The 12,304-nt window shown below is 34.8% G+C and overlaps 1 protein-coding gene across 1 annotated transcript in view; it reads left to right on the forward strand.

Annotated features, from left to right (window-relative positions):
- Positions 1-12,304, forward strand: part of RYR3 (ryanodine receptor 3) — a 190,127-nt gene that overhangs the window by 137,095 nt on the left and 40,728 nt on the right. Inside the window, exons 65-70 of the mRNA XM_083863077.1 lie at positions 1,747-1,877; positions 3,159-3,479; positions 5,097-5,337; positions 5,667-5,754; positions 5,858-5,950; positions 10,510-10,524. Coding sequence (XP_083719203.1) covers positions 1,747-1,877; positions 3,159-3,479; positions 5,097-5,337; positions 5,667-5,754; positions 5,858-5,950; positions 10,510-10,524 — 889 coding nt within the window. The remainder of the gene's footprint in view (positions 1-1,746; positions 1,878-3,158; positions 3,480-5,096; positions 5,338-5,666; positions 5,755-5,857; positions 5,951-10,509; positions 10,525-12,304) is intronic.

Raw genomic sequence — 12,304 nt, forward strand, 5'->3', positions numbered from 1 at the left:
ATCCTTGGCTTCACTACCATCCAATTTCATATTGAGGGCCATGATATCCCAGCATTGGAGCAATCAGGCTCACCTACTGCAGGATGAAATCTATTCGCACATTTTGCAGCTCACCCAGGGCTAGGGATGAGGTGATTATCTCTCACCCTGAGTGTTCCTCCTTGTGATGGCCCTACTTCCTCTTCCTAAGCAAACTGATTTTGTCTGTCTAGTATTTTTTCTGCTGTGTAGGGGTTACTGCTACTGACACAGGTTGTTCCTCTGGTTCAGCTGCAGTTTGAGTGGCCACAATGCATTGCTTTCCTCCTACTCCCTCTGAGGGTGCTGTCTAGTATGAAGCAGTGTCCAAAAATAGTAGCTAGAGCCCAGCATGTTGCATGACTTTGCACCTCTCTGAAACTGCCACAGCAGTTTTCCTTCAAATATTCTCCCACTTCATCAAGCACTGTAGTTGCTCTGGGGTGAACTTTAAAAACCATTGGAGCAGAATCATCCTCCAGAAGTTGCCCTTTTCTTCCACCTTCCATACTGCTTGACTGTCAAAGGTGGATACCCTTGGGGCAGATCTCTGAAATAAATATTCTCCTAAAAATCTCTTTTGTAATTCCACAGTGTGGACCAAAGCGAGGGGACCCAGCAGACCAAGCAATAAGAGGATGCTTTCCTTAACATCCAAGGAAAGTTCAAAATCCTCAAAATCAGTTGTAACAGGCCTGAAGTAGCATAAGGGGGTAAAAAGCTGGAGAAAATTATCCACCCTCTTCTTCCCACAGGCTGGGTACAATTATTAATGGACTCCCTGAGGCAGTGCCCAATGTGAGGGCAGAAGAGCAACACCGAATACACTTCTCAAATGAACCTTTATTGTCCTTGTTGTTGTGATCTCATAAGCTGGTATTACACTGTGCAGCAACAAAGCAATTCTGATCCCTCTCCCTGCTCTGAAAAATATCACTATGAGGAGTACATATTGCATATATGGGAATGTATGCAGGGTTAGATACCACAAGCACAGGGATCGACCAAGCAACCTTGTGATCAGTTGCTCTGGATCTAATACAACAAATGCTTAGATCACATTTGCTTCCTACCCACTCTGGTCAGATCTGTTGTTCTCATCCTTTCCTGCCTGATATTGATTGCCAAATAAGGATGTTGGTTTCTCAGGGAAACACTTCAAACCATGTGCCACTTGCTCAGTCCTTCCTCCCCCGTCCTAGTGGTGGATGGAGAGTATTATTGGAGGCACTAAAGGTAAATATCATGGCTTGAGATAAGAGTGATTTACTGGAAACAGCAACAAAATAAGGAAATTAGTAGTAAGAGCAACAATACTTACAAATTGAAGTGTATGAAAAAATAGGCAAACAATTCACATGCAATTGCTCACCATCACACAGGACCCTCACAATGTCTGACCCATAAGGAACCCTGTCCCTGGCAAGGACATGAGGTAGCATAGAATAACCTCCGGGTCCTGTCTATGCCAAAAATGAACCCTGATCAGAACCAGAATATTGGGGGAGGTGGGGTTTTTGAAACTGTTTTTCTTGCACACTGTGATCTCTGGTAGTTCTTTTCATGTGAGAAATTTTTTCTAAGTTGTCAGATAGTTCCTAATGTTTAAAAAAGATTTTAAAAGTCTACTAAAAATACTAATACTTCTTTTTATCATGTATGCTAGACACTGAAAGCCTGGTGAAACACTTTTCCTCTCAGATGACTTTTAGTGTCTCTCACATACAGGCAGCGTCCTGCACTTGGTGAGTGTTTAGCATCTCTTGCGGCAGCCATTCCAGTAGCATTCCTTGAACCTTCCCTCAACCATTACAATCCACTGTCTGTTTTCAACACAAAAAGTGCAAGAGAAAGAGCAAGTAAGTACTTTTCCTCAGCAAAAAAACCCAAAAACAAAGGTGTTCACTCCAACTAAATAATAGAAGTTGTGTAATGAAAAAGCCCTAAACGCACGCCTCAGCAGAGAGCTCCTGCTACTGATGTTTCATTGCTTGCCATTTTAGCTTTGCTCTAATTTGTTGAGACTGTGCCAAGAGTGTTCTCTTTCTCCCAATATTTTTTTTATATCTTTCTGAACATGATGTTTAAATGCTTTTCTAAAGATGCATATGTAATATTTAAAACTTAGTTGAAGGTCTATGTATCTACATTACAAAATTTTTTGGCAAAATACAGTTCTGTTCGTGTAGCAAAATGCAAGAGGTATAAAATTTGATTTAGGTGAACAGGAAAATAATTTCTATGGTTTTGTTGTCTAACCAAAAGTGATCCAATGCTCTTTGGTATAGGGAACTCCTAGCAGAATATGATTAATTCCATAAAACCTTGACAAAATGAGATCTTGATGAGTTGGAGAGATGGGCAGAGAAGAACTGCCTGAAATTCAACAAAGGCAAAAGGTGCTGGTGAACACCAAACTGTCCCTGAGCCAGCAGTGTGTCCTTGTGGCCAAGAAGGCCAATGGGATCCTGGGCTGCATTAGGAAGAGCATTGGCAGCAGGTCGAGGGAGGGGATCCTGCCCCTCTGCTCAGCCCTGGTGAGGCCTGACCTGGAGTGCTGTGTCCAGTTCTGGGCTCCTCAGGGCAAGAGAGACAGGGAGCTCCTGGAGCAGGTCCAGTGAAGAGCAACAAAGATGATGAGGGGACTGGAGCATCTCTCTTACAAAGGAACTGGGCCTGTTCAGTCTCACAAAGAGAAGGGAGCCCATCAATATATACAAAATACCGAAAGGGAGGATGTCAAGAGGATGGAGCCAGGCTCTCCTCGGTGGTGCCTAGCAATGTGAAAATCAGCAAAAAAATTTTGAATGATTATGAATACAATGTCCAGAGTATAACCAATATTAATATAATCTTTCTGTTCTGCACTTTTACATAGCTCAGCAGATAATTGCAGGGCACCTTAGGGTAAAGCCATAGTTTTATGGCACTTATTGTTTACATTATTGCTATATGCACATCATCTGTAAGACACAATTTATGAAAGGAGATACCCATACATATACCAAAGTGTTACTATAGTCCTACCTGTTCAAGATGGTTAAGAAAAAACATCTGAGTCATTTGTATTTAGGGTTTAAATGTAGATGTACTCTTTCATTTTGCTACTTAATCTTTTGGTTTTCTACCCCTACTTGCAGTTTTAGGTATGCCTGATACAGTAGAAGAAATGTGTCCAGAGATCCCTCAGCTGGAAAGACTAATAAAGGAAATAAATGATTTAGCAGAGTCTGGAGCAAGGTATACTGAAATGCCTCATGTAATTGAGGTGATCTTACCCATGCTATGCAACTATTTATCCTACTGGTGGGAAAGAGGGTCTGAGAGTGTTCCTCAAAGTGCTGGGCCTTGCTGTACAATGATAACATCTGAGCATCTGAGCATCGTTCTTGGAAACATTCTAAAAATCATTAACAACAATCTGGGAATAGATGAAGCATCCTGGATGAAAAGAATTGCAGGTATTGTAAATATTTTTTTAACAGTAATTGTACTATTAACATTTAATTACTTTGCTACACTTTATCTTATTGCCCAGTGATAAATAACAAAAAAATATAACTAGAGCCATCATGAAAGAAAGAAAAATAAAAGTAACAAAAGAGAAATATGTTTATATTGTATTATTAGTTATATGCATGTATTTTAGCATCACTGTAATAGAGAGCTTTCTATCCACCATAAGAGATTTTGAAAATCTCATTCTCTATGCATTGTATGAGAGCCTTAGCATTTAATTTGGAGTTGTGAATTCCATTGATTTTCAAGGCACCTGAGTTTTACAGTAGAGGGTATCAGGACAAAATGGAAAGAAAGCATAAATGGTGAAATAATCTCAGGAGTAACCCAAGTTCAAAATTAGTTGGCTTACCTGAATATATGTGTGAGGTATGAAATAAGCTGAAAGTTTTTTTCAAAATACCACATAAGATATAGTATCTGTCTTGCTAAAGAAGTTTACCATATCCAAATTTTACCATTCATATTATACAGTGTAAGAACATAATGTGCAATAACATGGTTCAAGAAAATCTATGTAAAGGTAATAATTTCCTGCTGAATTTGAAAACCAGAAACCATTAGAACTGTGGTTTTGGTACTATTTTAAATGCTAGAAGGTCTTTAATAATAACAAAGATTCCATGAAAATTTAGTAAGAATTTTGCTGCTTACTTGTAGAGAGTATTTGTTGCTAGACGGACACAAAAACCAACACTCACCCATCAGGTTGAGAAGCAAGAAAAAGAAGGAAGTTTATTTTTGGGTTCAAGGTTTAAATGGGGTTTGGACTTTGACCAGCGATTGGAGGGACGAGGTTGACACCTCTCCAACCCCACTGGTCAAACCAGAAGTCTATCAATTTTGTCTTTCCCTCTGGAAAGGAATGTATTGTTTACCAAACATCAGCCTTTGTTTATGCTACCAAGTGTAAAAACTCCAGTACAGAAAGTAAAAACATCCCAAGGCTGAAAAATCAAGGTGACAAGTGTTTCCTGCAGTTTAGTAGTGTGTTCATCTATATAAGGTGATAATATACTCAGGTTGTTCTAGCAAGGATTTTTGACTTGGGTAGTTGGCATTTTATTGCTACTACTTTTACAAAATTGATCTATCACCTTGAATTACTCATTTATTCTCTGCACTTCAATTTGCCCAAGGCAAAATAGGTAAAGGAATTCTTCCAGAACACTATCTTCTGGTTGTTTTCTGACATTGGATACAAAAATATCATCCCAGACACAAAAAACCCCAAACTAAACAAAAAGTATTTTTGTGAGGACTTTGTGTCTCAATCCTTATTTTGCTTAAGTTCTTAGTTAGACATGGGGCTTACCAAACCCATGATAGTTTAACTTATATAAGACTGAAATACTTATAATCCAAATCCACAGTCTTTTAATCTCTCAATAAACAGTTTTTATAAAGCCACATTCATAGGTCTATCAATAATTTTTAGGTGCAGAAATTTATGAAACCCCATAACCTTTACTGTTTCTGGAGCTCCAGCATTCATGTTAATACAATGAAAAACATCACTTATACATTAATCATGGAATTATCTATATTTTCATGTATAGTTTATGCCCAACCCATCATCAGCAAAGCCAGACCTGATCTTCTCAGATCTCACTTTATTCCAACACTGGATAAACTGAAGAAAAAAGCTATGAAGATAGTGATGGAAGAGGAGCAACTGAAAGCAGACAATAAAAATGACACCCAAGAAGCTGAGCTACTCATTCTTGATGAGTTTGCTGTACTTTGTAGAGACCTTTATGCCTTCTATCCAATGTTGATACGTTATGTAGACAACAACAGGTAAAAACCCCTCATAATTAAACTCATTTTTATTGCTTAATGTACCGGGATCTATGATCAGACAACCAGGAGGAACACAGTTCACCTAATGTTAGGATGAGAATCAGATCCTGTGGGTTTTAAGATTTTTAAATCTTAATCCTGAATAATTTAAGATTCTTAAAGAATGCTGTACCTTGAATTCACACCTTTTGCTCAGATGCAAATTCTTAACTAGATTAACTAGATTAACTAGAAAAATGTTACCTGTTATATTAAATAGAGATCATTATGTTAAGCTGTCCTTTTTGGAGTATCTTATTTTAAATTTCTCTTATTTTTGTAATTAGAGCTAATTGGCTAAAGAAACCAGATGCGGATTCTGATGAACTCTTTCGAATGGTTGCTGAAGTTTTTATCCTGTGGTGTAAATCACATGTAAGATAAAATGTACACTTTTCTTTCATTTAATTCTGTCTTTAAATATAAATGTGGTACATGCAGATGAGTTAATTTTCTGGTGATTTATTTTTTTCTTTAGAATTTTAAAAGAGAAGAACAAAATTTTGTGATTCAGAATGAAATCAACAATTTGGCATTTTTAACAGGAGACACCAAGAGCAAGATGTCTAAAGTAAGTTAATAAAAAATTGTGGATCAGGTAAATCTACACTGTGCATTTAAAATGTTGAAAGAAGGCTCTGAAAATCTACTCAGATTGCAGCTGCTCTGCTGTTAGAAGAAAAGAGAAATAGTTTTGCTTCTTGATGACAGATGTGACAACTAATATGCAAAATATAGTCTATGTAGCTTAAAGTTATTTACTAAATGTCTGCAAATACTCAAAGACACAAGATTCAAATAAAAGTCTTAATTTGAAAAAGTTGCACATATAAGAAAATATGGGCTGTATAATAAAATATGGGTTATTGAGAACTCAGGAAAGAAAAAGGTAGACCATTTTATAAAAGCAACTGAAGAAACATTGCCTCATCCTTTTCATTTTTCTTGTTTCTTATGAATTAACATGTTCATTTCTTTTTTGCTAATTTTCAATATGACAAGATGCTGATATGATGGCTTCAAAGTACATTTTGTTACCTGTATATTAGAGAAATTGTCAAGGTAATTATCAAAGGCTGCTTTGACCTTAGCTGAGGAAATAGCCTTACTCAGCTAAAGCCAGATGAAGTCTAATTTGAAATTAATGCTGGTAAATATAGTGAAGAATATATTTATATTTATGTTCATAAATTTCTTATTTATATAAATTTCTTATATTCATGTTTATAATGAGTTTGGAGTAATCCTATTCTGAAGGTGTAGCAGAGAAGTGGCATTTAAAGTTTTGCATTTAATTATATTTTGGTTACCTGTAACCTAGCTACTGCAAGTCCAATTTCAAACAATAGAAAAGCAGATAAAATGTGCCATTAATTATATCTAAAAATGTGTTTAAAACCCAAGGTTTTTTTTCTTTTTTGCTCATGAAATTTTAAGTTTTGAAACCTGACTAAGCCAAACCCTAATACTGGAATTTTTACAAGCGAATATAGCATATTATCTGCTCATCAGTGGCTCATGACCAGCACTTAAAAACAATCCAGCTTTATAAAGAATTCTGTATTTGGAAATAAGGGAATTTTTAAATTGTTTTCTTATTGTCAAGATGCAGCTCATCAAAATTGTTTGATAGAATTGGAATGTCTGTATCGTCTCTATTAACAAGATAAACAGTGAGCACATCCAGGCAATTTTGGGAGCAGTTGCACAATTAAACAGAGTATAATATGTAGCTCTATACTTTTATCATGGAGCAATCATTGCACACACATTAATTATGTTTATTTTAACATTTATACATTACAGCTGACCTGAGGAGACAAAAAAATAGATGTACTTTCTTTTTTTAGACATCATAGATTAGAAACAGTATATTTAATCTAAATTGTGTCCCACTGCAGTACTGATAACAGGAAAATATGAAGTAAAGTGTTATTGTCATATTGTTGTCCATCTGGCATGGCAGGAATAAAAGACAAGCCTTAACTGAATAAGGAACAGGTGGGTCTCATACTGTTCTGATTTTGATAAAATCACAGGAATTTAACATCAAGAATCTCTGTTACCCAAATCTGATTTGGAGATTATATTTCCAAATGCCTGTTGTGTATACTTAAGTATGCAAATATACTATGTATGAAGAATTGTATGAATATATTTGTAACAGAGATGTAAAGACATATATAAATATATTTTTATTCCAATGAGTATAGAGTACAGAGAGATTCTGGGGGTTTTTGTATGCATATAATTTTTTGTAAACATTAATGTCAACTTACGGTGTTCCAGGACAATGTGCAAGGTTATTGCTAATAAAGGAAGAAAAAATACCGTATTCATGACTGAATATTTTATTAATATGGTACTGTAATGGCAGGCATGATTGCAGAACAGCTGATAATTTAGATATTTGTTTCATGATGACTTAAATACTATGATGAAATATACAAAGTGTCTTTTAGAAGGGTTGTATTGGTTTTCTATATATCCTTTCTAAGCAGGAAATTGCTAATATTTCATAATATAAAATGTAAGTGGTCTAAACCCAGCACATCCAATAAATGATAGATAGACCTCTGGTTGGTATTTTTTAAAGACTGCATAGGTTAAAAAAATAATAAATTCTCTAAGTAATTGAATTTCAGGTTTTCTTGCACGTTTGGTATTTATTTCTATCCTTAGACATTAATTAGTGCAGGACATTACTTTAGGGAACATTATTTTTATAATTTCTTGCTTTAATAATAATATTTATCTCAAAAAGTAGCATTTTAATAGAATAATTTGCCCTTTCCTCTCTATTACTTATTCCACTTTTATTCACAATATTTCTAGTGGAAGCAATCTTATCCAATATTTATCAAGCATGAGAAAGAATACAAAACTGAATATGAACATAGGGTATTAACAGTGGGCCCAAGGCAGAACATTTTGGGGTCTCCCAAAGGTGTAAGGCCTCAGGCTCATCTCAGACTGCCTTAGATAACAGAGACGAGTCAGAGTTTTTCTGGATACAGAACACTGGAATGCTGTCAGAGTGTGAGGTGCAGTATGTCCTGTACAGAAGGTTCCATCCTTGCATGACGTTTGGAAGAAAAAAAAAAAGCAAGCAGAGGAGGAAGGAGTAGCATTATGTTACTTATTGGTAGCTAATAGCCATGGTAACAAATGATTCATCATTACAGTCAAGAAATTCATTAAGCACCCATTGTATTTTTATTATACCATATTAACTTTGTTAATAGGTTTTCAAATAAATGTATTAACAGCTGAGAATTTAATTTTTCTTTTCTAAAAATATAGCAGCAGAATGCTCGGAGGGGAATGGTAAGTTAGAGAACTTTCAGTCTTAGAGAGACTGGTAACTTAGATCACATTGAAATACCAGATTTGTGATAAAAGTGTTAAAAGGGAGAATTTAAACATATTCAATTGAACTAGTCTGTTATTTTGGACCCCTTTATAGGCTTGATAAAATAGCCTTTTGGTTAAGAGGAAGTGATGTCCTATTGTGTTTTTCAATTAATTGCAATAGAAGACTAAATGTATACATTCACATGTACATAATAACTGTGTAATATGTATGTGGGCAATTTTTCTGTGTCAGTTTTGGATTCTAAATGAATGTGTGGCTGGATATACAGTTGCTAAACATTTGCATATCCCACTGAAGTTTTATTTGATTTTCCCTCATCAATTTTTTAATCTACTTTTTAGAACATTTGAGTAGACCTATTATAGAAGTTAGAGGCAGTCATAAAATGCAAGTTTTTAATATGAAACACCACGTTTGTTTGTGCCCATCTGCAATATGTAGTACATATTGTTTGCAGATTTACAATAGAGGATTTCATGTTAGAATTTTCTGCAGGAATTTTTAGATCTCTTCTTTGAGAGTATTTCAATTTCATAGAATGCATTTCCTTTGGCTATACTGAGGTAATCAGGACTGGATTATTTTTATGGTCAGCTACAATAAATTAAATATAATTAACATCATGTCTTTCCTTACCTTTAGTGTATACATACACCTGTATATACCTGCTGAGCCATGTCTATGCAGCATCGACATATTTCACACAACTGAAATTTTAAGTTAAAAATTGCTATTTTTCTAAGGTATTAAAGATTCTAAGATTCTAACACTTAATTTGAATATTAGTCTTCTGCTTTTCTTAACTTGTACCTGTTTTTCTTACTATGTGATATAAATCAAGTAGGCTATAAAAGTATTTTGATAATAGGTTGCCATCAAGATTTTGAAACTTATTCAGGTATCAGAAGAAAATGACGTTACTATTAGCAATGACAGAAGTGAGGGCTTACGTGTGGTTTTTTCTGCTTGTTTTTAACCAACAGTTTTATATAGTATTTTCCTATGCCTGGTTGAGGATGCTTTTCAGTAATAGTTTATTTTATTTTACCATAAATAAATGGTTTTGTTGTTACTTTCTTAAGATTTCCTGCCACAATTATAATATAATTTTGACATATTTGGGGTTTTTATGGTATTAATACAGTAAACGGGAAAAATGCTCTGTATGTACAAGAATTACAGCTGAGCTGCTGAGAGGTGCAAGCTAAAGTTTTCTTTCAGGCTGTCTTCAAAAGAGTAATAAGCTATGCAATGGGAAAAATAGATCTGAAAATTAAGTGGTACACCTTACCAGTGATAGTTTGATTTCTAAACACAGTTTTTTCTCAAACAACTTTTGGTGGGGAAAAGAGGTAGAAAGAGCTATTTTTGTGAAAATGTGAATATTTTTCTTTCCTGGACTATCCTGAGTTCCAGACTCCTTTCTTCTTTTAGCAAAATCAATAAAACATGCAGTAATCAGTGTATTGATAGGTTAGCTTACTGGATGTCCTTATATGTGCAAGCAATACATGGAAGTGTGTGATAGAACAGCAACATAAATTCAGAGGTTCAATCATTCAATAAAGATCAGGCTGATTTCACTGAGATCTCATTTGGTTATGCATTTACAGTCTATTGTTTTACCTATGACCGTATTATATTTTTACTGTCCTCATAAAGCTGAGTAAGTTTATAAGTAACTTGTAAAATTATCATCCTTTCATCTCTTTTACTTATGTTTGTTTTTTTCCCTTTATTTTTTTTTCATACAGGCCATGCAAGTAAAGGTACAGGTCAAAGTGCATGATGTGTCTTTGTTTTAGATTTAGAAATGATCAGGCTCCAAACACTCTTTCCATTGATCATAGCAGTGGCGTCACAAACTGAAGCACCAGGTTCCACCCAGTATAAATTTTGTCCCAAAGTGGCAGTCTTTGACCAGAGCAGATGAAATTCCTGTTGGCACTCCTAAATATTGCTTAACGTGAAAATGTCCTAAAATGACCTTGTGTAACTATTTTAGATTTACATTCTGCCTCTGCTGTCCTTCTGCATTCTATTTTTTTTTTAAATAGTGAATTAGACATTGTTAAAGAAATGTCTAAGTAGAGTCATTAGAAAGATGTATTTGGCTGTGATATTCAAGAATAATATTTGGGAGAAATGTGTTGTAACCTCTACCCCATTTGTAGATGAATAGGAGAGAGTATTAAATCCAAGAAGTTCAAATAAGATATATAGTTCAAATGCTACCTTTTTCCAAAAGTAAAATGGTCTTTACTAAAGGTGTCAGGTGTGACAAAGCTTTTGAATAACCTTTATTTCTTTTATGTATTTGAAGATTTCCTCCAGTGAACTATAGGTCATTTTCCTTTGCATCATTCATATTCATTTTTAATATGAATTTCTAATGTAGATGAGTACTTTCTGACCTATGGAGCATTCTTCATTGGGGAAGCAGAATAAGCAGCAAAATGGAGAGCAAACCCTTTCATCTTTTTCTTCACCCTGTGCGCTGAGAAGCACACAGGGTGCTGTGAAGACCTTTTAATCAATTAAACCTGAGACATGAGTTTAAAAGAGAAGCTCTGTTAAACTAATAGCCTGATTTCATGCTTTGCTATTGTCAAACTTCTCCAGGTACACAGAGTAGGATTTAATGATGGCCCTCATAGTAATCTCAAAGAACTGAAGCTCAAAGAGGGATGAAAATACAAAATATATCAACTCCATAATCTTAACCAGTTTTAGCTGATCTTTTAGTGTAAATAAATTATTTCTTCCTTTACATTGTGTATTTAGTTATTCTTAATCTACTAAAGAACCTGTAATTGGATTTTGGAATAAATTTTTTTCCAGAAATATCCATTTGTGTATTTAAATCCTCAGACAAGATCATTACATGCTTTTAGGCAACCAAATTATGTCATTCCTCCTTTTAGCACAGTTAATTATTTAGATAAAATAGAACAGATTTTTTTTTTCATATGTAATGCAGATATTATGTGTGCATAGGTACATATTAGAACCGAAAGAGACAAAATTCCATTGTTATTTAGGTTTGTGATTCTACTTATACATTTACCAGCTGGAGAAGTGAATTCACAGGCAGCAGAATTTATGGCAAAGGCAGAATGAATCTTTTCATGCTCTGAAAATTCTCCAGTCTCAAGGTTCACCAATCTTATTGATTTCATATGAACATAAAGAAAATTGGATGTGCAAAATATCCACTGGTGTAAAAGATGCAGAAACCAGTATCTCTCCTTTTCCTTTTTTTTTCTTTTAAAAATGTATCTATTACATATTTTGTTATTCCTTATTTAAGATGCATAGTGACGCCACTGGAATACAGTGATACATTGTGGGATTTGTTTGTCTTCTGTCAATGTAGAGTACAAATAATGTCATTATTAAAACCATTGCATCATTCTTTCTAAGGCACTTTGAAAAGCAAAGCTTTGAGGTATAGTACTCTCCTGCCATTGTTAGTTCCTTAAGAAAGGAAGCCACATCCATTGCTCGTTCCCTCACACTTGCAAAAGACTCACCATGAGCTGTGTACAT

Source organism: Zosterops lateralis (assembly GCF_965231275.1).
Source record: "Zosterops lateralis genome assembly, chromosome: 6".
Taxonomy (NCBI): domain Eukaryota; kingdom Metazoa; phylum Chordata; class Aves; order Passeriformes; family Zosteropidae; genus Zosterops; species Zosterops lateralis.